The 27,927-nt window shown below is 37.5% G+C and overlaps 1 protein-coding gene across 1 annotated transcript; it reads left to right on the top strand.

Annotated features, from left to right (window-relative positions):
• The first annotated feature begins 2 nt into the window (after positions 1-2).
• Positions 3-27,317, top strand: Nufip2 (nuclear FMR1 interacting protein 2). The gene is made up of 4 exons (XM_076871749.1): positions 3-351; positions 5,187-6,911; positions 18,028-18,060; positions 20,297-27,317. The coding sequence occupies exons 1-4, from the start codon at positions 72-74 to the stop codon at positions 20,347-20,349; spliced, it is 2,091 nt and encodes a 696-aa protein (XP_076727864.1). The 5' UTR covers positions 3-71; the 3' UTR covers positions 20,350-27,317.
• Positions 27,318-27,927: the final 610 nt, after the last annotated feature.

Here is a 27,927-nt window from a genome sequence, read left to right as displayed (position 1 = left end):
CTGAGAAGCAGCCTCAGATCCTGACGGTGCAGCAGCCCGCAGCCTCAGCCAGGGAGTCCCAGCCGCTTTCAATGGAGGAGAAGCCCGGCCAGCCACAGCCTCAGCACCATCACAGCCACCACCATCCGCACCATCATCCTCAGCAGCAGCAGCAGCAGCAGCCGCACCACCACCACCATTATTATTTCTACAACCACAGCCACAACCATCACCACCACCACCATCACCAGCAGCCTCACCAATACCTGCAGCATGGAGCCGAGGGCAGCCCCAAGGCCCAGCCAAAGCCGCTGAAACATGAGCAGAAACACACCCTCCAGCAGCACCAGGAAACGCCGAAGAAGAAAACAGGTCTGGGAGGGAGGACGGGTGGGGGAAGGAGGTTGGGGGTGGGGGACGGGGAGTTGGGGGTGGGGCTAGATCTGAAAAGCGCGGACGGGGTCGGGGTGTGTGTGTGTTTCCTCGGGGTCTGGGGATGCCCCGTTTCATTCTCCCGAAGCTCGGGCTGGGCGGAGGGGCTTGCAGCACCCTCTCATTCTCTTAGGCATGGGAGAGGCCCAACCAGGCCAGCGTGACCTTCCCGGCCCCCGCCCCGGCTGAAGGGAGACCCGCAGGGTCGGCCTTGATGATCCAGCCTTATTCCTTTCCCGTTCACCTTTCTGTGGCCCTGAGTTACCTTAATTTGGGAGTCCTTAAGTGGGGTGAACCTATCTCCCTAAAAATCCCCTGGAGGTGTAACTCAGGAAGGCCTAGCGAATCCCGACCCGGGTGGTGTCGCGAGGCCCTGTTGCTGGCGGCGAGGAGTGGGTAGGTGGACTGAGTTAAGGAAGCGTCCTCACCCGCCACCCCAAGCCCACCTGTGGCCTTGGGGTTCCCCCCGTCGTGGGGGGTGACTGGGACCCCTGGTCTCTGGGGTCACTTCCACTCCTAAATGCCCTTTTTGGGTGCCGGACCCCGCAGTCCGGCCCCGCGGCTCCTCCCGAGGCCGGCGCCCCGGGCCCGCTCCCCCCAGAGCCGGCGCGGCTGGAATGTTCTCTCCTCCTCGCGGGGCCGCTTCCTGTCCGCCATGTTGGAAGCCGATTCCTGTCACCGACTCCGGCCCACTGAGGAGCGGAGGGGAAAGGGTGTAGAGGGGCACGCGGCGTGGCGGAGCCAGCGACCCGGGAACCCCACGGGCCATCGCCTATCCCCCAGCACTTCGGGGGCGCCGGCGCCCCCGGCCCCTAGGCCGCCCCTCCCCCCGGCGCCGGCCGGGTTGTGTAACCCGGTGGCGGCCGCGCGGCCCCGGGCGGGTCCCTGGGGTGAGGGGCGGGGGCGGTTGGGGTGGGGGAGGGAAGCGGCCACGAGGGGAGCGGCCTGTGCCGAGCCCCGCGCGCCGGCGGCCGCGTTTCCCGCTCCCGGGTTCGGCGGGAGGCGCGGGCGGTCGGGGCGGGGAGCCGGACTAGGAGCGTAGTGAGGGGAAGGAGGCCCCGGGCGGCGGCCGCGGAGATCCTTCGGGCAGGAGGGCCGGGGGATTCATTTTGGGTTGAGGCGGTGCCTCTGGCCGGGTGGGGTACCCAGCGGGAACCAAGCTCCCCGGTCACGAGTTTCTCTGCCACAGGAACCTCGTCTCCTGCCAGGTTCGCTCACGACTCCGCCTCTGAGGCTTTCACTTGGGCCTTTTCTTTCGAGCGGCTCATTTTCTACCAAAAGGGGGGTTAAAACCCCCAAACCGTATTCCATCAGTCTCCCCACCCAATATTTAACCTTCTGGGCTGGGGCAGTGTCTTTAAGGGGAGGGATTAAACAAGTTTGATTGGATACGGAAGACGGGCAGTTTTTTTTGACCCCTTTCTTGTCCTTAAGGGTGAACTGAAGTGGCTCCTCCATGAGGTTGGATCCACTATCATTTTGCCTCAGATGAGTCCTTTTCCATGATAACATGAAAGATGTTTTTCGCATTTTAGAACCGATATTGATTTCCAAACTATCAAACGTTAAGTTGAGGGAAAAAGTCATTTGGTGAGATGAAATAAGCTTTAAAGTTTATAATCAAGCACAATTTTTTTAATATGGGGTTCTTCATTAAAATTGAGATATGAAGGCTAGAGAGCTCATGTTAAATCCAGCATATCAAATTTAATGCCAGCAATTATTGGGAGCTGGAGAAAAACTAACAGCTTTTCTGTTGCAGATGTGCTGTAACTTGAAGATTGAAATTGGCATATCAGATTTTCCATTTTTAGGGGGTGGTGAATCTAAGGTGTTCAGTAGAGGACACATAGATCTATAAGAGTTTAAGAATTTGGAGCAGTTTAAATTGTTAGGAACTATATAATACTGGATCTTTTTAACATTAGATTTTTCAAAAGATGAAAAAGTATTACCTCATTGCTTGGAATATGTAAGGCAGGATTACTGTTTGGGTTTTAAATTGTGTTTTACTAGTCGGGTTATTAACGCAGAGCTCCTCTCCATCTGTAGAAGCAGCCCCTGATCTGTTCAAGGTGGCATTCTTCAATGTCGTATCCTGGAATAAAGAATAAGAAGGGAAACAGCTTAGCAATTTTGAGAGAATGTGAACAATTTGGGGTGAGCATTAATGTGCTGCCTAGTCACACAGTACTATTGATTCAGAGTGTGCAATGCTAATAGCTAAGAAAATATTAGGTTATTTTTCAAACGTTATCTGTAATATCTTGAGGTGGGATTTTATGACCCATTACCCGCAAACCTATAAAAAGGCATCATTTTTCTTTATCCAGAAGAGGGCGCAAGAGAAGACCAAACGTGTTGAGTAATTTCAGTTTCTAATCCAAACACTAGATGTATCAGAATTTAGTTTTGCTGAGTCTATTTGAAGTAGGGGTCACATGGCATCCCTAAACCAGGAGTCTTTTAATTTCTTTCAGTAATTTAATGTTTTCATTTTTCTTAAAGACCTAAGCTTTAAAAATAAAATGCCTCTCTGGCATACTTTTATACAATACCCACAAAGTTGCCATAGGAAAATTTTTTTTGTAGTTAAATGAGTTTTTTGTCTTTCTTTTGGTTCTTAAAACTTCTGGGTGGGGGCTGGGAATATAGCTCTTTAGTACAGCTCTTGACTGGTACATATGGGGCCGTGGGTTGTATCCCAAGCACAGAAAAAGTAAAGAAGTTTGGGGTTCAGTACAGTGACTAAGCTATTTTTTATTGGCGATTTTTGGTATTTTTCTGATATTTAAGTCCCTAGATAGTAAACTTAGTTCACTAGAATCTTTGCTCTCATTCAGTGCAGTTTGGACACTGGATTTTATTTTAATTTTTTATTTTTGTATTTAAGACTGCTTATCATAAATTGGAATTTGAAAAGTTATCACTAATGGGCCATTTGTTTAACCTGTTTGCATGGTAAGTGATGTGGGTCATTCTTGTCTTTGGTCCAGAGTTGTACCAGGAGTATAGTTCTATCTGTTAAAAACATCCTTTTAGAACTTTGTGATTTCCTAAAGAAAACCTTTTAGAAAACATCCTAAACAATGATCTCTTCCTTTTTGTTATATAGTTTAGAAGTTTTCCACCAAAATTTTTTGATTGGCTGTAGGATAGCCGAATAATGGAAATGTAATACTGCAGAAGTTAAGAACTTTTATGAAATGTATTCTCATGATACAAATTTTATACCACTATTTTAAAAATGATGATACCTTGAATTATTTTCTGGCAGGTTTATATATTAGAAGACAATGTTTATTCATTTTCAGTATTTCCATCTTTTTCTCTGAAGTTTTAGTGGACTCTTTGTGAATCTTTCCCAACCGTTCTATTCTATATCATGTTTTAAACATAATGATTCTCAGGCTCAAAAAAATTTTCATTTCCCCTTATTATTATTTCTCTTAAAACTGAGGGCCTCAAAAAGTTTTTGATGTGGTTTATATTGATGGATATTTACCATGTAGGAAATTAAAACAAATTTTGAAGGAAAAAAAATTATACAAACTCACATGCTTTTCAGCTTTCATAGGTAGGCCAGGGGTTTTAACACCATGAATGAAAGTAATTAAAAACAAATAATTTATATTCATATTGGATCTCCACCCTGAAAAACTTCCATAAATGTATGTGTGTGTATTCTACTGCATATCTGTTTCTAATGGCTTACTTGACCCCAGGATATGTTTTGTAAACTTTTCAAGGAAAGGTAGATAACTAATATCACTATTATACTGGTAAGGGAGCAGAAAAAGTTGTTAACCCAATTGAATCACCTATAATCATAGAGTTAACTTTTGGGTGGTTGAAGGCTTTCATTATATCTAATTATTATATCTAATATCTAATTAACATAACACTTGAAAATTAGATTTCTTTGGTTGTAGTTTTGTTAGTAAATATTTCATTTCTTGAGTAGGCAGTGTTGCATAGTGGTAGGAAACTGTGGATTCCAGACTGGAGTTCAGATTTCCAGTTCTGCCACTTTGTGACCTGGGTAAGTTACTTCATCTCTGTGAGAATTTGTTTGTCCAAATGAAAAATAAAGAAAACATGGTTTAGAAGAGTTAGAAACAATGGTATACAGGTTTTTTTTTGTTGTTGTTGTTGTTTTTTTATGTATCGTATGATCGAATGTCAAAATGAATTTGACTATTAGAAAAAGTTTATAAGTGTTGCAGCTTGTCTGATAGATGCAATGGATACTACTTGGTGACGACTGACCACTCAGGATTTCATAGAAATGAAATCTTGTTTCCTATTCCCCCACCCTTTTGTTTTGCTGTGTTCAGAGGTTCAAGTATGGTACTCCTAGCCCTCCTTTTAATGTTATTAAATCAATAAAACTTGGTTTTTGCCCAGAGGGTAGATCTACTCTTAATTGTAAGGAAAATTTACAGTGGTTTGTGAGGATGATGGGCAAGTTAATTCTTAGATTGAGGGGTGTTGTGGCATACTTAAGAGGTGGTCATGTTCTCTCAGATACTGTGGATTTTGGTTTGAAGCATGGCTTAGTTCTGCTTCTGCTTAACAGTAGATTACATTTTTTAATTTGTAAAGTGAAGCTTACAAGTGTCTTTTCGGGAGATATGAAATAATAACAAACTTACAACTAAGCATTGTATATAGTGCACAGTAAATAGTCCTTATGTGTTAGAAACCACTGTAATTTGAATGTTGTGATTTTTTTTTAAGTCTTTTTTTTTTTTTTTTTTTTCTCTCTCCCTTAGGCTATGGTGAAATAAATGGTAATGCTGGAGAAAGAGAAATATCTTTAAAGAGCCTGGGTTCTGATGAAGCTACCAACCCTATTTCCAGGGTCCTCAATGGCAACCAGCAAGTTGTAGACACTAGCCTGAAGCAGACTGTAAAGGCCAGCACCTTTGGGAAAGCAGGAATTAAAACCAAGAATTTCATTCAGAAAAACAGTATGGACAAAAAGAATGGGAAGTCTTACGAAAATAAATCTGGAGAAAACCAGTCTGTAGATAAGACCGATACTGTAGCAATTCCAAATGGTGTCATTACAAATAATTCAGGCTACATTACTAATGGTTATATGGGCAAAGGAGCAGATAATGATGGTAGTGGATCCGAGAGTGGATATACCACTCCTAAAAAAAGGAAAGCTAGGCGCAATAGTGCCAAGGGTTGTGAAAACCTTAATTTAGTGCAGGACAAAATAATGCAACAAGAGACTAGTGTCCCAACTTTAAAACAGGGACTTGAAACTTTCAAGCCTGACTATAGTGAACAAAAGGGAAATCGAGTAGATGGTTCAAAGCCCATTTGGAAATATGAGACTGGGCCTGGAGGAACAACTCGAGGAAAACCTGCCATGGGTGATATGCTTCGTAAAAGTTCAGATATTAAACCTGGTGTGAGCAGCAAAAAGTTTGATGATCGGCCCAAAGGAAAGCATGCCTCAGCTGTTGCCTCCAAAGAGGACTCATGGACCCTATTTAAACCACCCCCAGTTTTTCCAGTGGACAATAGCAGTGCTAAAATAGTTCCTAAAATAAGTTATGCAAGCAAAGTTAAGGAAAACCTCAACAAAACTATACAGAATTCTTCTGTTTCACCATCTTCATCTTCATCTTCTTCGTCATCTGCTGGGGAAACTCAGACCCAGTCTTCAAGTCGGTTATCCCAGGTCCCTATGTCAGCACTGAAATCTGTTACTTCTGCCAACTTTTCCAATGGGCCTGTTTTAGCAGGGACTGATGGAAGTGTGTATCCTTCAGGGGGCCAGCCACTGCTAACTACTGCTGCTAATACTCTAACACCCGTCTCTTCTGGAACTGATTCAGTACTCCAAGACATGAGTTTAACTTCAGCAGCTGTTGAACAAATTAAGTCTAGCCTTTTTATCTATCCTTCAAATATGCAAACTGTGCTGTTGAGCACAGCACAAGTGGATCTGCCCTCTCAGACAGATCAGCAAAACCTGGGGGATATCTTCCAGAATCAGTGGGGTTTATCATTTATAAATGAGCCCAGTGCTGGCCCTGAGACTGTTATTGGGAAGTCATCAGATCATAAAGTGATGGAGGTGACATTTCAAGGAGAATATCCTGCCACTTTGGTTTCACAGGGTGCTGAAATAATCCCCTCAGGAACGGAGCATCCTGTGTTTCCCAAGGCTTATGAGCTGGAAAAACGGACTAGTCCTCAAGTTCTGGGTAGCATTCTAAAACCTGGGACTGTTAGTGAGAGTGGAGCCTTATCCTTGGAATCCAGTCATATAGGTGACCTGCAGAAAGCAGACACCAGTAGTCAAGGTGCTTTAGTGTTTCTCTCAAAGGACTACGAGATAGAAAATCAAAATCCTCTGGCCTCTCCTACGAACACTTTGTTAGGCTCCGCCAAAGAACAGAGATACCAGAGAGGCCTAGAAAGGAATGATAGCTGGGGTTCTTTTGACCTGAGGGCTGCTATTGTATATCACACTAAAGGTAATTCATTTGTTTCCTATACAGAGATTCTTATTGGCCAATTTAGCATATTGTTTGTGGTAAATTTTGAATATTCTGTGATTCTTTAAGACACTGGAGAGCTTGGTTGAGAATGACAGTGGAGAAGCAACTGGCAAAGACAAGAATGTCTTAATTCAGGATCTTTGGAAATAGTATGGTTAAAGTTTAGAAAAAATGTTCAGTTTTTCAACTTAAGCATATTTTTATATAAATAGGTATAATTGACCCTATCTAGTTCAGAGACTACAGAGGTGTATGTATATTGGTGGTGAGGGGGCAGATTACCTCAAGGAATGGATTGCCTTATGTTTTCATAAGGGTTTTAAAAAATTATTTCCTTTGCACAGATATTTCCTTTTTCTTTTTACTATCTATATATTACAGTAGAGAATATTTTGCAGATACTCCCTTCTTTGTGTTTGTATCATATGCTGCTTTATTAGTGAAGCCTTTAGTAGTTCTAATTTGCTTAAAATGAATAAGAACAGTGTTTTTTCAAGGAGTCCAAAGAAATGGAATGTCAGACTATTTTTTCTTATAACAAGGAATAATGGGTGCTGAATGGTAACTGAAAGAATTTAGACAAGTTACTATGTCAAGCATATTTGTTTATGAGCATTGTAGAGACCAGGTGCTTGGGAATCTGTACTTTCCATAGCTCCAAAGCCTGTTAAAAGGGAACCAGTTGTGGATGCAGTGGTTTGCATCTGCAGTGCCAGCTACTTGAAAGGCTGAGACAAGAGGATTGCTTGAGTTCAGGAGTTGGAGGCCAGTCTAGGCAACATTAAAGGAAGACCCTGTCCCTAATTTTTTAATAAAACCCAGATATTTTTCAAATTCCATGCTAATACTTTCTTATAATATGACTTTAATTTTGTTGTTGTTGTTACCAGGATTAAACCCAGGGGCCCTTAACCAAAGGGCAACATCCCCCCTCTCCTTTTTTTGAGAGGGTCTAAGTTGCTGAGGCTGGCTTTGATCCCGTGATCCTCCTGCCTCAGCCTCCTGAGGATTACAGGTGTGGGCACCCAACACTGATTTTGATCTTAAAAATAGGCTGAATGGGCTGGCGTTGTGGCTCAATGGTAGAACACTTGTAATGAGGCACTGGGTTCAATTCTCAGCACCCCATATATATAAAGTCTTGACGACTAAAAAAAAAAAAATTGGCTGAATGATATAATTACTTTAAAGTAATGAGATAATGGTGATATATACAACAATGGATTTTAGTCTTACCTCTTCTGCCTCATTTCTTCCCTACCCTAATAAAGTCATACCCCATTTGTGTATGCATACCTAATATGAACTGCACATTCCCATCTTTAACATGGGCTTATTCAAACAGTGACTTGGAACTCCCAAGAAAAGGGGTAGCCTATCAGATTGTAGGGACCAGGTAATTGCCAATTCTTTCAGGGAGCCTGAAAGAAATCATTGCCTCAGAGATGAATAACAAAGTTGTTTATATGACCTTTTAATCGAATTACCTAGTCTGCATATCTTTCCTTATTATCAAATTGGAGGACAATAAAATGAATGGAAGTCGTCTTCATATTTTTTTCCTTTAAGAAATGGGAATAAGGATTGATTTATGGAAGTCTTAGTGTAGGAATCCTAACAGATAGTTTACTGTCTTCACTTGCTCTTCAGCTCTTCTCTTTGGAAATAAATTTGAGTTACCAGAAGTTGGATGTTTTTAGGAAAGTAGGGTACCTCCAAAAAGTATGTTGACATGTTCCTTTAAGTAGTAGGTTAGTTGGTGGTCTTATAGGTGATTTTTTTTTTTTTTAAGAGATGGTGGTCTTAATATGTTGTCCAGGCTAGACCTTGCATTTTTTTTTAATGTAAAATTGCAGGCCTTTCTAAATTGAAGTATTGACTTGCTTATTTCTTATGCATTTTCTTTCTTTTTTAAAAAATATTTTTAGTCGTACTTGGACACAATATATTTTATGTGATTCTGAGGATTGAACCCAGTGCTTCACACGTGCGAGGCAGACACTCTACTGCTGAGCTATAGCCCCAGCCCATGCATTTTCTTTATACATGGACTAATTACATATGATAACAATGGTTTAGATAAACTAAATGCCTCATAAGGGTAGTTTTGTTTTGTTGGTGTTATTGAGAATATTTGTTCTAGTGAAGTACATCAACTTGAGTTTTGGACATTTTTTTAAATGAAAACTTAAAAGTTTTTGAAGAGGTAATAATGAGTTGGGCTTATTGGCATATTAAGAGCACCTGTATTATTCTGTAGTGTAGTCCTAACTTCAGAAATAAGCCATTCATTAAGATAGGAAGGTGTGTCACTTAATTTTGTGGTATTGGGCCTCACACTTGTTAGGCAAGCATTCTGGTACGCAGTTAGGTCACCAGCGGGCCCCCCCCCCCTTTTTTTTTTAAATTTTGGGACAGAGTCTTGTTGAGTTGCCCAGGCTCATCATAATTTTAGGATCCCTCTTCCCCAATCTCCCTGGTAACTGGGGTTATAGGAATGTGCCAGTGTGTCTTGGCAGGGCTGGTACATTTTTTCGGTTTAGCATTAGTTTCTAGCAGCCTTACAAGTACTGTGGATTTTTAAAAATTTAATTCAGAACAATTAACAGCTGTGAAGGGAAGATAAAATAAAGCATAAAAATTGATTTATGAGAATTACAGTTTGGGGGATTTTTCTTAGCATTTGATATATATTATGCTGTAAAATTTGCTGGCCCTTGCCTAGTTGGGACTAAAGGTGTACTTCCTGCACCTGGCCTTAAAGCATTGTCATTGGGGAGGGGGGAGCACTGGGATTGTACCCAAGGGTCCCATTTGATCACTGAGCCACATCCCCAGCCCTTTATATTTTATGATAGGGCCTCACCAGATTGCTAAGGCTGGCTTTGAACTTGTTCTTCTCTTGGCCTCGGCCTCCTGAACTACTGGGATTACAGGTGTGTACTACAATGCCAGGCAACAAGCACATTAGACACTAAACAACTATTATTTTCTCCTCAGAAACCTTGGCAACCACCATTTCTTTATCCATTCATTTGTGTTGGGACACCTAGGTTGTTTGCGTATTTTAGCAATTATAAATAATACTGCTACAAAGACAAATGTAGAAATATTTATTAGACCCTGCTTTCAGTTCTTTGATGGTATGTACCCAGAAATGGGATTACTAGATCATATGATAGAATTCTGAGTTTCTGAGGAATCACCGTACTGTTTTGCATTGTATGAGTAGTGGTGCACAAGGGTTCCAATTACTCCACATCCTTGCCAACATAGATTTTGTTTACTTGATGGTAACCGTCCCATTGGTTGTGAGAGGTGGTATTTTGTAGTTTAGTTTTTTGAACCCAGGGGCACTTACCCACTGAGCCACATCCCCAGCTTTTTTTTTTTTTTTTTTTTTTTTTTTTAAAGAGAGAGGGTCTCCCTAGTTGCTTAAGGCCTTCATAAATTGCTGAGGCTGGCTTTGAACCCACAGTCCTCCTGCTTCAGCCTCCCAAGCCACTGGAATTACAGGAATGCACCACCATGCTGGTATTTTGTAGTATTGATTTGCATTTCCCAGTGATTAGTAATGTTTAGCATCTTTTTATGTACTTATTAGCCATTTGTATATCTTTGGGAAAATGTCTAGGCGCTTTGCGGTTTTAGACTTGGTCTGCTTTTTTTTTTTTTTTTTTTTTAGATTTAGGGGTTCTCTGGTTATTCTGTTTTCAGATATGTGATGGGCAAATATTTTCTCCCAGTCTGTGGACTTTTTTTTTTTATGTACAGTGTTTACAAATTTTCTTTTTGTTTTTTGTATCAGGAATTGAACCCAGGGGCACTTAACCATTAAGCCACATCCCTAGCCCTTTTTAATATTCAGGTCTCACTAAGTTGCTAAGGCTGGCTTTGAACTCACCATCCTGCCTCAGCCTCTAGATCTCCTGGGATTATAGGCATGTACCACTATATCTGGCTAGTAATAGCTCTTAATGCATATACCTAAGATGTGTAACTGTTACCTCCTTTGAAGTAGCTTACTCAGAATTCTTAGTTTAATGAAACTCTGATTTGTCTTCAAAGGCTTCTAACTCTAGATCCTAACTTTTTTTTTTTTTAAATGGCCTGGCCATTTAAAGCCTCAATAAGAGATTGATAAGAGTGTATTTGGTTGACTTTTTGATCTTCTTGACTTTTTTGGTGCTGGGATCAAACCTAGGGCATTGAACATCTGAGACAAGTACTTTACTACTGCACTACATAACAGCCCTGTATTTAAAAAGCTAATTTAAGCTGAGTTGTTATTTTTCTTACCTGGCTAATACTTAATTGAAGAATATAGAGAACTGAAATGCTGACATTTTATTGAAGCTAATAAGATATGGGGGCTGGAGATATAGCTCAGTTGGTACAGAATGTTTGCTTTGGATGTTCAAGGCCGCCCTGGGTTTAATCCCCAGCACCTCCTTAAAAAAAAAAAAAAGATATGGTAAATTTGACTTAAGACACAGAGAGCCTAGAGAGATGATCAAGGTTTATATTTGAGGAAGCTGGGGTTGTAGCTCAGTTGTAGAGTGCTTACTTAGCACATGTGAGGCCCTGGGTTCAATCCTTAGCACCACATAAAAATAAATAATAAAGGCATTGTGTCCATCTATAACTAAATCTTAAAAAAAAAAATTTAAAAAAATGTACTTGATGATTTGGTTGAGAACATGAAAGCTATTTTTGACTGTAAAATTAGTTAATGATCAAATAAAAAATGAAGGTGATTGTCCTAAAAATAGGGTGTATGAAACCTAAATCAACTACTTTGGAGGAATAGTAACTCTACTTAAGTTCTGATGCTCTTTTTCTTTAATCTTTGGGAGGTGTCTTTTCTATAGATGGAGAAGCTACTGGTATAAAATACTCCTTAAGTAACTGTAGACTGTTGCATAACATTTTTAAAAATTTCTCTACTATCTCCACAGATGGTAGGTTATTGGTATAGATAGTTTGGTTCACTAGATTTGAGGTAGGATCTAGAGTAAAAAATTAGCTCTCTGGGTAGTTCTGATTGCCAGTTGCAATTAGGAATGATAGGTATAAGACTTTTTTACTCAGTGTAAGTAATCTTTTCTCAGATACTTTGTAGGTTTTTTTGTTCTTTGTTTTTTAACTAAGGAGTTGAACAATATTTTCTGTATTTTTTCCTTTCCTTTTTCAAGTACCTATGTAGGCACAGTACTTTGCTTACTTATGGAAAAATTATTTCAACAGGGTGAATCTTTTCCTTTACAGAATTTGATCAGGTAGAGGATAAAACAATACACAGTGTTTAATGCAATATTTTAAATGTCATAGTGAAGGAAGAGAATTTCTAATGGAGTGAAAGTAGGAAAAGAACAGAGTCTTGTTTTTAAGGAGCATTTAAAATGAGTTTTGATGGATGGGGAAGATATTTAATTTAAGAAAACAGAATAGTGGACTGGGGGTGGCAGTTGTAGAGTCTCAGTTTAAATTCCTAGTACAGAGGGAGGGGATGGGGAGAGGAGGGAGAGAGGGAAGGAAGGAAAGAAAGATAGATGGATGAGGAGCATAGTTGGCAGAAAAATCCCAACTGGACAATGTTGTTTCCCCCAAGTTTCCTTTTCATTTTGCCTCTCCTCTTTGTGTGTGTGTGGGGTGGGGGGTAGCAGGCGGGGCTGGAGATCTGAATCCAGGGCCCTCTCCATGCTAGGCAAGTGTTCTGCCACTGAGCTACAGCCCTAAGTCTGCTTCCCCATTTTTCTGGTGACCATGTAAAGTGGAAGATCAGTTAGATTCTTGGATATTCCAGGTAGAGAAATAACAAAGGTCTTCTTCTTTAAACAAATCTGTTATAAAAAGTTAATGTTTGGGGGCTTGGGTTGTGGCTCAGCAGTAGAGAGCTTGCCTGGTAGTAATGAGGCTTAAGTTTTAGCTCGGTAGAATTTCCTAGATTGGGAAAGGGTCCCTGTTTTTCTCTCATAGGACATGATAATCCCTAAGATGGTTTAAGAACCTTAGTGACTTGCCAGTTTTGTATCTATACTGCTTGGTTGATTTCTTATTATGTCTGCTTTATGAATACAATAATAATGAGTTTATTTTGATATTAATCCAAAAGATCACTTGTAAGAATTTTAAAGAAGCTGAAATTAAAGCCCCAGTTTTCACTAGTTTAAGTAAGGAGGAAATAAAAAATCACCCATGCTGTTAAAGTAGAATTGTCAAGTACTGTTGTCAAGTACTGATCTTCCTGCCTCATCTTTCCAAGTTTCATTCCAAGCAGCTTGAATTTGATATTTCACCCTTACAGTATGAACCAGATTAGAATAAGTATTGTAGAAAAGAGAAAAGTAACAAAACCAACTTATTAAGTTTCTGTTATGGATTTAGAGGTGGTCCAGACTATCGTGCTTATTCTGATTGGTTGGTGCTTCAAATTGGGGATGAAGGTTTTATTGTTTACTGAAAAGGTGGTGACTTCTAACTGCTATAAATCAAAGTTATCTGAAAATATGTACCTCTTTCTAGTTACAGTCAAATTGAAAAAGTAATGAATAGGTGAGATTTCTGAAAAGACCCTCCCCCTCACACACACACACACACACACCCATGTCCTGGGGATCAAACCTGTGGCCTTGCATTTACCAAGCAAGCGCTCACTGAGCCACATCCCCACCCCCTGAAAGATTTCTTTGTAAATGAATAGGCAGGTGTACAGTTGACTAGTTGAGAAAGGAAATCAGAATAGGAAAACATAGTATTGGGATAGTTTGTATCATCAAAAGATAGGTAAATCTAGGTTAGGAAAAAGAATTGAAATTGAAGATCTTACCATAATTGCTGAATCTTAAGGAATTTGGTATAAAATGGCTTCTAAGTGGTTGAAAAATGTGATTAACTGTAGATTGGCTTAGGGCTCACAATTATGGGAGTTGGCCTTATGTTTTATTTATTTATTTAGTTAATTAGTTAGCTAGGTGCCAGGGATTGAACTTGGGCACATACCAGCCCTGTTTTGTATTTATTTAGAGACAGGATCTTATGGAGTTGCTTAGCCTCTTGCTTTTGCTGAGGCTGTCTTTGAACTCCTGATCTTCCTGCCTCATCTTCTTGAGCCGCTAGGATTACAGGCATGCAACATTGCATCTGGCTTGACTTTTTATTTTGAGAGTTCTATTATGTATTGATCAACATCAATTTAGATGTTAATTTTTAACATTTTGTTAACCAGAGAATAGGATCATTGTTCAATTTTAAAGACAAAATAAGTTTCAAGTTGACTTTGATTCATAACTTCATTCTTGTTCTCTGAGAAATTTTAGAATTGAATACTAAATCGGTTTTGATCATATGAAATTGCTGTTTTGGGAGGTCAAAAGTTGAATATTAATGGTATCAAGGGGATCTTACTTAGTTACTACTTTATGTTGTATTATTTCCTGGCTTATTTGAATGTTTCATTCAAATCAGTATTTATAGTACCAAGCACTATGGGAAGAATTTGCAATACTCCTGCCTCAACCTTCTGAGTCACTAGGATTACAGGTGTGTGACACCATGTCTGGTTAGATTTAAGTAAAAGTTGCTCTTCTCTAAATTGTTTTATGTGGTGTTGAGGATTGAACCCAGTGCCTCAACATGAGCTGGGCAAGCGCTCTATCACTGAGCTACAACCCCAGCCTTCAAATTTGTGTTATGGTTTTGGGGTGCTGGGGATTAGAACCCAGAACCCAGGGCCTTGTGCATGCAAGGCAAACACGACCTTCAGAATTCTTTTTAAAGGAAGAGTGGTAAACATTGAAAGTGAAGCTGGACTGACTAATGGCAAAGAGGCAAGTTAAAAGGTAATTGTAGGGCTGGGGATATAGCTCAGTTGGTAGAGTGCCTGCTTTATAGAAAGTAGAAATGTAGGTATGTAAATTGTAGATATCATTATACTTGAACCAGGGCCGTGGCATTGGTCTGAATAAAAAGGAATAGATGGCTAGAAAGTTGCAAGTGTCTTAATACTGGTTAAGAATCATCGTAGTTGAATATTCCTTCCCTAAATTATCTACTTTGAATTTCTTTGCTCTCTATCATTCTGTTCCTTAAATTTTGACATTACTTGAGTTCCTTTTTCATACTACACAAAGTTATGATAATCTCAGACAATTCTCTTGTATGTTAAACTTTAAGACTTCTTAAACTGCTATTACTTTGTTGTATCACCTTAATGAATTCAATTTTATATACACAGAGTTAAGGTGTATATACATTTGAATTAGTTTGCCAAGTATAAATAGGGACTGGGCGTGTGGCTCAACAGTTACATACCCCAGGGTTCAATCCCCAGTATCCCCACCCCGACTTTTTTCCCCACCTTTCCTCTCAGTGAGTTAACATTAGTCCAATTTGTCATTAGATTATATAGATCCAGTCTCTTAATGTCTCCATTTTTCTTTTCTGTCTCTGACAACAAACTGTCATAACTTATTTTGCAGTAGCATTTATTGGACTTGATGTTATCTCATTCTTTTCAGTTGCCTGGAAGAATCATTTCTAATATTTAGTATAATAATGATTCCTTCAATTACTTCCCTTCACCTGTATAATTAATAATAAACTTCCCTTCTTTCTTTCTTTCTCTCTCTTTTTTTTTTTTTTAATTACTGGAACTGTAGATTGAACTAGGCAGTGCTTTACCACTGAGGCACATCCCAGCTGTTTTTGTTTATTTTTAAATATTTTTTTTTAGCCATTTATGGACCTTTGTTTAATATATTTATTTAGTTATCTGATTTGACTCTGGGCATTTCTCATGACATGCATGATTGAATATAATATGATCCATCTTCAATAAAGAACTGTCAAGTTAAAAAATTAGCTCTGGGGGCTGGGGCTCAGCAGTAGAACACTCACCTAGCACATGCGAGGTCCTATCAGGATTTGTATTGTTAAAAGTACCTTCTCCAACCTTAGTTGGTTTAATTTATCCAGTTACATTCACATTCATAATTAGTTGAGACTTATGTAAGCTATAAGGAGCCAAAAATATAATGTCAAATCTATTGTTAGTTCTTATTAGCCTTAGTTAGGGTTAAGTATGGCATCAGACTATTTATTTACATTTTCTTTCTGGTTGCAACCTTGAGTTTCATGGAAACTTAAATTTTAAGGTCTGGAGGATGTAGCTGAGTGATAGAACACTTGCCTAGCATGCCTTGAATTTTATCCCCATTGAGGAAATAAAGTTGCTAGCAATCACAGAAGGAATATTAATGCAGGAAAGGAATTTGCATTCTCTTTTAGTTTAGCTTATTTTTTGGCTGTATTATGCTGGCTCCTGGCTTGCTTATTTGTTTTTAATATTTATTTTTTAGTTGGACACAATATCTTTATTTATTTATTTTTATGTGGTGCTGAGGATCGAACCCAGGGCCTTGCACATTCTAGGCGAGTACTCTACCACTGAGCCACAACCCTCACGCCCAACCCCACTGGCTAGCTTTTAAGCTATGAATTATATCTTCTTTTTCCCTCATCAGATATAATCAAATTGACTACTCCAGATCCTACATTTGAGGATAATGCAGTTTTCTTAGCAGATATCTGTAGCATTTGAGTAAAGCTTCAGTTGAGATTACGGGTGTGTACCACCATGCTGGTTAGATATGGTTTTGATCTTGGCTCATTGCAGGGAGAGAGTATATTATTTCCTTTCCCCATCCATATGCTTATGACAGTTACAATTTTAGGTCCATACATTTAATTTCTTTTAAATCTGGAGAGGGATTAGATTGTGACTTAGCTGTAACTGGTGTCCAGATACATCCCTTCTCATGAGCTCCAGTTTATTTTTCTTTATATTGATTGCTAATAAATTAGATTACACTTAACACAGAATCCAAATAGAGTAGAATAATCTTCAGCTTTTCCAAATAACTGTTGTATGACCATAAAAGAAATATTTATTCTTAATTTTTATTATAGTTTATTCCTTTTACTAAGTAGTTTTTAAATTTACTTTATGTACTAGGTACAGTGTTTCCTTTCAAGGTCGATTTTTTGATTCTTATAAAATAATAGTCATCTACTGTCTTACTCATCAGTGCTTCAGGTATCTCTTGTGAAGCTTTCTTGTATGCCTGGTAGAATTTGTCCTGCATTTTCTCTGTTGCTGTCATTTGGGTGTGTTCATATTTTCTTAATGAAAATGCCAAATACGCTCCTTGTCAATGTTTTGAATGAAATTGGAGCAAATGAGGATTTTGTCATTAGTCACTGGGTATGGATTGGCATATTGACCTTATGGGTTAAAATGACAAGTAGGTAGAGGTAGAACCAAATGCCTGGATGCTTATATTAAGCATCGGATTTAATCAAATTTGATAAATGCTGTGTCCAAAAGACTTCTTCAGAAGTGATTAGTTGCCATGAAGTATTTGGTTGTGTGGGTGGTTTGTTTTTTTTTTTTTTTTTTTTAATAACGATGAGCTGTTGAAATACCGTTTTATTTATAACATGGTTGTGCATGACTTTGCTGTTAGTGGAGATAGAATTGTTCTGCGAATTTCAGATAACAGTAATCAACTTTCTGTATTAAACATGGCAATTAAGAATTATAGGTTCATCTCTTAGAAGGGTGCAATGCTGCAAGCCTTTAATTCCAGCACCTAGGGAAGTTAAGGTAGGAGGATTGCAAGTTCAAGGCCAGCCTCTGCAATTTAGGGGAGACCCTGTCTTTAAATAAAAAGGGGCTGTGGCTCAGCAGTAGCACATTTGTTTGGCATGTGTGAGATGCTCTGGGTTCGATTATCAGCACTACATATAAATAAATAAAATAAAGGTCTTATCAACAACTAAAAAAAAAATGTTTAAAAATGGATTGGGGATGTAGCCCAGTGATAGAGCACCTCTGGTTTCAAATCCCTAGTTCAAAAAAAAAAAAAAGAATTACAGAAAGACATCAGTGCTTTGTAGAATTGTTATTTTTCAGCCCTAGCCCAGCTGTAATCAGTCTAGGTTATATATATGTATTTTTTTTTTTAAGGGAAAAAGCATTTGTTCCTTGAAAGTTATCATAAAATAATCCTTTTTCTTTTTTTCCCTGCAGAAATGGAATCTATTTGGAATTTGCAGAAGCAAGGTAAGAATGTTTAGATTACCTGAAATGTTAGTATTAATGAGCAGTTGTTACATATTCTTTTTGGCTGGGAATAACAGATGAAGTGACCTACCAAATACAATTTGTATTTTGTGCTATTTAATTATTGCAGTCACAAGGCACTAGCTGCCATATAAGGATCAGGTACTATAAATATGCCATATAAGGATCAGGTAATACTATAAGTATGAAAATACTCCAGCTGCTGGACAAAGCAGTGAATTGTTTTTTTACTCTGATAGAAAGGAAGATCAGTGGGGTAAGGATATAGTGTTTTTAGCATGCAAGGGATCCTGGATTCAGTCTCTGGAACTCTCGTGGGTGGGTGCACGCAATTATTTTCACCCTCCCATAACCAAGGTGTGACTAGCAGGAGGGAAGAAAAAAATCAACATGTGGATTATTTGGAATCTTCAAAAAGTTAAAATTGGTCATACTAATTATTGTTTGCCTTTTTCCTAAATATATTAAAATATCACGGGTATGGAAACTAGAGAGTGGCAGGATTCGAATGTAGGTTCCCCTAATGTCCTAACACTACTCCAGGTTTTTTTTTTGTTTGTTTGTTTGTTTTAACTACAACTTTGACCTCACCTTGTTTCTTAGGGTCAAGTCTTTTTCTTAGATTATTTAGATTTTTTGGGGGGGTACTTTCTCTATCAAACACACAACTTAAAAGTAGACCTACCTTGTACTGTAAAGTGACTACTATTAAAAGTGAGCATTATTTTCATAATAGATTGCCAGAAGGAGGGCCTTGGAGTCCCAGAAAGGATACCACATAATTTCTGGACTAGATTGATTTTTTTTTTTTTTTTTTTTTTAGTTGTAGGTGGACACAATTCCTTTATTTTGTTTATTTTTATGTGGTGCTGAGGATCAAACCCAGTATCACATGTTCTAGGCAAGCGCTCTGCCACTGAGCTACAATCCAGTCTTAGATTGATTCTTAAGCTGATATGAGCTTATGTTCTATGTTACTATTTTCAGGCCATTATTATTTTCCACTAGGTGACAAGTTTTATTGGTTTGTCTATTTTGCATTGAAGTATGTGTACTTTAAAAAATTCTTAGTATAGGTAGAAGTAGTATGTAATAAAAATATTGTCCCTTCAGAAAATGGGAGCATTTAGCTAAATAATAGAAATTTAATACTTTAGAATACCCCTGCAGGCTTTGCCCGGGCATATTCTGACAGTTTTGTATTTTGAACCCAGAAGATCCTAGGCTTTTAATTTTTTTTCCTTTTCTTTTCATATGTGTGCATGCACTGGTGCTAGAGATCAAACGGAGGACCTTGCACACACACTACCACTGAGCTACAGCATCTGCTTTTGCTGAGAATGAAGGCTCGTGGTCTTGTGGAAAATAAGAAGGAATCAATGAGTCATGATTAGAACTAACATCAAAAACTTTACAGTGAAGTTTTTGGTTGCTAAGTTTTTAATTAAACTGGTCCTTGTTGGACAGTCTGTACCAGTTAAAATAAATTTTAACTTCAGTTGCTGAAAGGAACAAGAGGAAAGTGGTTTTTGTTGTTGTTTTTTGTATGAAGATTTGATGGTTTAAGTTTTTGTTTTTGTTTTTTGCAAGGAAGGGACTCCACTTTTTTCAGATTTCCTTTTTTTGGTACTGGGGATTGAACTAGGGGTCACTCAAGGATTGAACCACATCCCCAACCCATTTTGTATTTTATTTAGAGACACTGAGTTGCTCGCTGATGCTGAGGATGGTTTTGAACTTGTAATCCTCCTGTTACAGGTGTGTGCTACCATGCCTGGCTAAGTTTACGTTTTGTGTTATTGTTGCTATACGTAGACAGAATACCTTTATTTTATTTATTTTTATGTGGTTCTGAGGATTGAACCCAGTGCCTTACACTTACTAGGCAAGTTCTCTACCAACCCCAATCCCTCAAATTTACTACTTTTGTAATCCAGAGAAACATATAAAGAAAACTTTTATTAAATGAACTTAGCCATTGCTAGTCTGTAGGAATTGAGGTTATCATAAGTTAGAGGACCCTGTTGCAGGAATCAGTTGGAGTGCCGGAATACTTAACTATTTTTGAGTTAAGAACTGGATGTGTATTTATAAAGAGTAGCCTTTAAATTGTGTTTTTAATAAGAGGGGGCAACCTAAACTATGATTACTTAGGTTTTGTTTTGGGATTTCATTTCTTATCTTTACATTTTTTTTTTTTTAACCTTCCCTCTAGATCCCAAAAGGATAATCACTTACAATGAAGCCATGGATAGTCCAGATCAATGAAGGACCAGACTGCCTGTTTGTAACCTTTCTGCAGCATTAGAGCCACCGTTCATGGGGGACACAAGGCTTTTATGCTCCTAGATCTTCAACGCAGCAGAGGAACCATAAGTAGAATCACAGGATAATATATACAAATATATATATATACATTTATATATATATATATATATATATAGTTATTTAAAAAAAGGCAACTGAAAGTAATTAGACTTCTTAAGGAATCAAATTTATTTCAAGAGACTACACATGGTTATTTAATCTCCGGTACTGAATAGTTTGTTTTTTTTTTTTTTTGTTTTGTTTTGTTTTGTTTGTTTGTTTTCCTCTTTTTTTTTTTTTTCCTTTTCATTTGTAAGTTTTTGTTTAAGTGTGAATGCAAGTGATTAATGAATACAGACTTACAAGCGTGGTTCTAAAGTTCCTGCTGTCATCAACTTGGGCAACAAATGACCCACTGGAAAGGCAAATCCACTTAAAAGATCTCTGTATCTTGTTCTGTGACTAAAGTGATACACTAATCACGGGGAACCCAGAATGATTCAACATTTTCCCCTACTCCTCCCTCGATCTTTTGGTTTTACTTTAAGCCCTGCGAGAATGCTGGATAAATGCCTTGAAGTTTGCAGGGTTGTATTTTTTTGTTTTGTTTTGTTTTAGCAAATATGATTTGCATGTCTTGCCAGGAGTTTAAGCAGCCTCTGTGGGGTATTGGGGAAATCTTTTTGTTCTTTCCTTTTGTTTTTGGTGGGGTGGGGATAGGGGAGGGCATTGAAGTTCTACAATTCTGGAGTAGTTGGTGGGTACATAGTTAACTTGTTTTGGTTATATGTTGAACTTTTAACAACTGAAGAATCCATGAGTGTCATTTAAAGAAAAGTTGCAGAACAAGCAATTGGCTTAGATATGGGGGGAATCCTTTGCCCATATTTTAATGTAATTGTATAACTGGGAGCAAAAATATATTCTGCTTTTCAACTGTAGGTGCTCCAGACTTGCTCTCCGTCACTAACACTAAATGTGCAGTTTTCCTTGTTTTTTCATCAAACATCTAAGAGAAACTTGTACTTTTCTGTAAATTCTCTTGATTTCTCAGCAAAATCTAAAAAGGGGAAGAAAAAAAGGCAATGAAAACTAAACTTTTCATGTTTTTAGCCAGTGAGGAGGTAACAAACCCTGCTTATAGAAGGTGTGCTTTCATGCAAATTATACTTCTGAGCTTATTAGCTTCTAATTATATCTTAGTAAATATATTTTATTACTAGAGCAAAATGGGTTTTTAAGGAAAATAATGTGAAATTCTGAAATTTTCTTTTGGGCAGAAAAGAGCATTAGCCCTGTCTTATCATCACATTGCCATCCTGTTGCACTGCAGCTTGTGTATAGCATGCTGAAATAAATTTTTTTTGTGTGTGTGTGCAGAAACTAAGGGTCCAATTTAAGATTGGGTGATGTTAGTGATATAATAACAAGTTCTCTGGCCTGACACAGCATAACATCACACACACATATACACACAGAGAGAAATTAGTATATCCATGTATGTCAAATACAGGTTAAAATAGCAGGGCATTTGTATAGAGTTGTAGTCTTCTAATAAAGTAAGCTGGATCCCCTAGGAATATATGGGGAGAAAGGAACTGCTTTTTTTGCTCTACCCCTTTGCTTAAGAAATGTCCAGTTTTGAGCGACTGTAGTGTGGATGGTTTTCTTGTTTCGTTGATTATTTGAGGCTTTTAATAAGTAGTTCATGAAAGAAGCTGTTGGACTCAATGTAGAGAAAATATCTTTTTAGTCTGGATTTCTGCCCTGCTTAGATTTTTAAAAAAGTTATAAGCATGGATTGCCAATTCCACTTGATGTAAACAAAACTTTTTATACATAATATATATATATACATATATATATATAATAACTTATTGTATCAGTCCAGGTTCAGAAACTTGTGGTAGGCCAGTTCCAGATAGTTTCATTTCACCTGTAAACTGTATCACTTTTACTGATATTGTAATTTTCAAATGTATAATATGTTTACAGATGTGCCCTGCATTTAGTCTGCCTTGTTCCTATTTTGATTTTTGTTGAGTCTCCTGCCTGCTTGCCAAAAGCTAGGATGCTTCAGGCCCATGTACAATTGAAAGCAGAGGCATCCTTGAGCTTTAAAGCATTGAACAAACTGGAAAATGCAACATACCACATACTGAAGTGAAAAAAAGTCTTGTGTTTTGTGTTTTTTTTTTTTTTTTTAATAAAAATTTTCAAAAAGTTAAAAAAAAAGATAAAAGGTTGATTAAAGGAAAAAAAAAAAAAGGCTCCAGTTTGTTTTACAGGTTTTAAAGTTCTGCTGTGTGTTCAATTGCCTTGTGTAACCACTTGTCTTAGGGCCAGATCCCCACCCTCACCCCACACCTCTTATTTTTAAATGTCCATTTTGCTTGCCTGGAATTTTAAAGTTTTTTTTGTTTCACAACTCACAAACTTTCTTGGTTTGTGACATACAGAGTTGAATGAACATATATTTAAGAAAAAAAATCACCCTAACCCCCATCTGAATTGGGCTTTACCTTTACCTTGGAAGCAACAATTAAATACTTTTTAAAAAGTCTTTGCTTTCTTAATTCCCTCCTATATCCCTCAAGCCTCTGGGTTCAGAGAAGCTGAAGAGAATGTAACCCTTCTGTTTGTCCAAAGGTTTTTTTTTTTTTTTTTTTTTGAGTCTCAATTCTAAATGAAACAATGCAACATTTCACTTTTATTTCTGAACTGAAATTTATATGATTAGAGGTATATATTATAGTGGTTAGGAATTTCTTAATTTTCTGGGAACCCTAGTGCCCCATCATATTAACTGTCAGTATTTTTGGGCATTGGGTTAATGGACTTAATTGCCGAGGTACAAGCAGGACTTTGGGACAAATTCTCCTTTGTGCTGTTTGGTTACACTTAACTCTACTTGTTGCAATCTTTCTCCTTAGGTCCTCACACAATTCCTTACAGAGCACTTATTAAAAAAATCTGAAGAGTTGATCTGTTTTCTGATTATTTTTGTGTAAGCTTCTAAACAAACTTCAGCTGTGATTAATTTAGCACATTTAAATAACAATGTGTTTCTGTTCATTATAAAATTTTCTTTCGACTCAGAGTATTAGTACTGTAGCATAAACCAAATACAGTCTAGAGGGGATTTTTAACATCCCTCCATAAAAAGACTGAAAAAGCTGTGTGTATCTATGGGTGTGTGTGTGGTTGTGTGTATGTGTGTATGCATGCATGTTTGTGTGTTGGGTGCTTGTATGTGAGGGAAGGATAAAAGATTAGTGAATGTGTATAAGACATTAGTATTCAGAATGAAACTTGTATTTATTTTGTGCCATTTGTTTTCATTACACAGAATAAGTCAGGTGGTTTAAATCCTTAAAGGGGTAGTATTTGAAAAATGGCACTAAGAATGAAATCATGACCTATTTTTTTAATAGCTATGAAGATACTAATTATGGGTGAAGATTTCTTTTTTTAAATTTGTCTTGATTGTAGGCTTTTGTGTCACATGCCACTCTTGTGTAGATGTCCCCACAAAAGACAGGGTGTATTCATCTTTCTCTTTATTCACCCCACTTTGCTGGACTGAAGTTAATTGCATAGCCTTTCCTCTAACTTCCTTAGTAATGAACCATTAACATAAAATATATTTACACTATCTGTAGTAGCTCATCTTTCTCCCCTGCTTTTTTAGGAGGAGATAGCCAATAACTAGGGATTTGTTAATGGCAGCTTGTTTTATTTATTTTTTTCCTTGAAATAAATGGCTAGTTTGTCTCCATTTTAGAATTTTGCTGTCCTTAATCATTTGCATACTTAGTCGCCACTCAGAATCTGCAAAAACTTAAAAAGAAAAAGTGCTGCATTTGTTTTTTCAAGTAACAGTTCTTAGGCAAAATGACAAACCTCAGCTATCAGTTGTCCACAATACAAAATGTGTTTCTTCATAAAATATGACATAGCAGCAGTAGTTTCATATTTGGCTGTTAAGTTTGTTGCTAACTCATATTAGAGGCATCTAATGGTTTTTTTTCTGTAATTGCCAATAAGTTTTTTTTTAAAAAGCCACTTAGTGTGAAATTGTCATGGAACAAATGGCCACAGGCAAGGAAATTATAATAGGGCTTTGCTTAATTTTAAATTCCACCAAATAAAGAGGGGAGTCATTTTTTTGTAAGGCTTTCTTAGGAGAAATAAATTAATTAAAAGTGCAATTTCCAAGGGATATGGGTATAGGAGTGCCTCTGGGCCATGTCCTCAAATAACACATGATCCCTCATGTGCTAACTGCAGAATTGATATTGTAGTAGGACAAATGTATACAAGTATGACAATTTTTTATGGTAAGACCTGTTGATGCTACACCAGCAGGTGGATTCTAATAAGACGGTGTTTTCTGATAGCCCTGCTTCTAGATTTTAAGGAAAAGGAAAGGACAGAGGACAAGGCTAGACTTTGCTGCTCTGAATTTGCCAGAGGCATGGTAGTTCTTAAAGTCAATATTGCTTTTATTAATTGACTGGGCACCAGGATTCTTTTATGGTGAAAAAAGATGGGCTTCTGCTATGAGTGTCTTTAAAGGTTTCTTTTTAAACATCAGTCTATTCAGATGTGTGAGAACCAGAACCACCGGGAGCTGGTTTAAAGAATGATGAAACATCGACTCTGCTCACTGCTTCACTGAGTTTTAAGTTCCACACCGTTTTGCTGTTCAAGAAAGATCTTAAAGTAGTTAAAGGATTCCAGCAATGTTATGAATGTTTTTTTTTAAGTTGTCTCCATAATAATAAACACCCAGTGAAGCAAGAATGGTATATTGCTTTTATATTACTGGGAATGTCAAATATGGGCTAGAAACTATGGAACACCCATCCTCACGTGATAGTTGCTGATTCAAACTTCCCTCTTTATACATAAAGTTTTGTGTTCAGGGTTCTGAAACCATTTTCTGATAGTGCAGTATCCCTTTTCTACAGCCTTATTAAAAACACCTACAAATGTTTATTTTCCAGTTCAGTTTTAACTTTCACAGTATATCTTAAAAGTTGTAGTCTATATAGACCAACAAATTAACTTGAGGTAAATTACATAGCTTTCTATATACCCTTTTTTTCCTCAGGTGCTAACAAACAAAGGCTCCAAAAATGGATACTGCTTTAGTAACATCTGCTTTATTAAAATGCATTATTTCTTTTACTAGATCTAGTGTAAAGATTTGGTGTTAACAGAAAAGTTTTAATATGTAAATATGAATGATTGCCTTTAGTTTGCCCTTGTTTGTCTAATGTCTCTTCTCATTTATAGAGGTGAATTCTTTTATGATCTTGAGTACATTTCAATAGGTATTGTTTTTTTTTTTTTTTTGAATGAAAATACAGCTGTTTTCTGTCTTAGATTAATCCTGCTGCTGCTATGAAAAACTGAAAATCAAGAATGTGATGCACTTTTTACATTACTATATACCATACATATACCATAGGTTGCTTTGGTACCTTTTCTGTAGCACAGCCACTAACAAAAGTGAGTGAATTTTACAGTTATTTTTGGGAGGGAATCTGTCTGTACAAGTAGCTAATCCATAGTTGGTATTGGCCTATGAATGACAATAACTTAGGAAAGTAAAAGATTTGCTTAATATTACACTTTTTGGCCTTAAAATGTCTTCTACTACTGAAAAATATTTTAAATCTTAGTTTTGTTTCTATTATTCCCTTTGCCTCAAAAAGAGGAAGAATGACTTAAAGGAAGTTGCTGTTCTTTTAGAAAACAATTATCTGCTATCTGAGCTGGGGATCTTACTTTTTGCTTATATACAAAAGAGAATGCTGTTCTAAACCAGTCGGTTTTAGTTAAATCGGTCAAAATTCCCAACTCTTCTGTTTCTCTAGTATAATTTTTACTTAGCAAAGGTAAACTTTAAATATAGTAGGAATGCTACTTGAAAAAAGGAAAAGAATTTCTCAAGCACATCCCCAAACTTGAAGGAGATGGAACCCAAAACAAGGCAGGGGAAACACCAAATGAGGTGGAGGAATATGAGAATGATGTGTGGTCCAAAGCTATCTGGTTATATTTTGATGTTGCCAATATCGCAGAGCCAAAATTTTAATTTGCTTATTTAATATATTTGTTGGCCAGAGATCTATTTTTATATCAATGTGCCTTGCATGTATATTAAAAAATTTTTGGAAAGACCATGTAGTAATGCCTGAGATAGTTGATGGTTCTTAACCACCTCACTAATTTTTATGCAGTATGAAATGCTCATTCTATTGCCCAACTGGTGCTCTCTGTTAAAAGTTATAGATCTTGTCAAACTGGAACTATTTTATAAACTGGGGAAGTGATTTTCTTTTTTTTTTTTTTTAATTTTAAGTCTGTTAGTGGCTATTCTGTAGCGGGAAATAGTAAAAGGATTCTTCACTTCCTTTCCTGCCCCTTTAGCACCTTCTTTAAGTAATGTGATGACACCATTTCTTGTGTGCTTTGAAAAAAGTTTGAGCTTGCTGTCTCCTTTAGTGTTATAAAAAGTGTTGTTAAGCATTGTTTGCAAAGTATAGGGAGATAATGGAGTCCAGGTTAATTGGGAATTCTGTGTGAGCTTTAATCCAAGTTATTGGCTCTTTCCAACTTAAATTTTTTTTATTGTTAAAGCACCTTGCTTAGAAAATTTTAAATATTTATGTCTGCAACAATTGTCTCAAAATGATAAACTGTGCAATTCCTGTCATTAAAAACAAAAAGATCTGAACTGAACTCTCCCTAATGTGACTTGTTAGTTTCTCTGTATTTCCTGCCAGTGTAAATGTGAAAAGCTTTGCTTGCATTACGTTTTAGAAATGCATTTTGCACACTTGAATTTTGCTGAAGCTCCGTGAAAAGGTTAGATCTAAGTAGATGAATAAAGCTATGCACATGTTTTGAAAGTTTAATTTGTGTGTCATTACCAAAAGTGACCTGTCCTTATTATGTTTCTGTTCTTAGTTTTACCACCTTTGGAAACATGGCTCAAAGTTACTACACTTCTGAGCTAGCTTATGAGTGGGACTAGAAGAGAGGAAAATTAATTGGCACCTGTATTAATAAAGTTAAGTTTAAACAAGAGCTTGACTTGTATTATTAAAGGGCTTTTCTTGAAACAGGGCAGTTTTATCCCCTTATAAATCATTGGATGCTCTTTCTCAGTGAATATTGGTTTGTTTCATGGAAAAGAAATGGGAAGTAATTCAAACTGAAATGAAGTAAGAACCTTTGCCACATGGAGCTCTGACAATTTATGGTTTAAAGCTGGCTTAAAGGTAGGATAGCCTAAATAGCTTTATTGCTTTAGCATAAATTTGGTTTACTAAATGATTGTTTTGAAATTAGTTTCACTCAGTTACTTAAAGCACAGATTGTTTTAAAGGTAATGTGTATCCTTATAAAAATATTCATGCTGATTAGAATAAGTTTAGAAGTCAGGCACATTTGATTCAGTCGCTGCAGTTTGCATGTACTAAATAGCTTTACTTCACATGTATGTGTATAAATAAGGTTGTATAG

This window comes from Callospermophilus lateralis, chromosome 11, assembly GCF_048772815.1.
Source record: "Callospermophilus lateralis isolate mCalLat2 chromosome 11, mCalLat2.hap1, whole genome shotgun sequence".
Taxonomy (NCBI): Eukaryota; Metazoa; Chordata; class Mammalia; order Rodentia; family Sciuridae; genus Callospermophilus; species Callospermophilus lateralis.
Note: the sequence above shows the minus strand (reverse complement) of the source record. Positions and strands in the feature narration are given on the sequence as shown.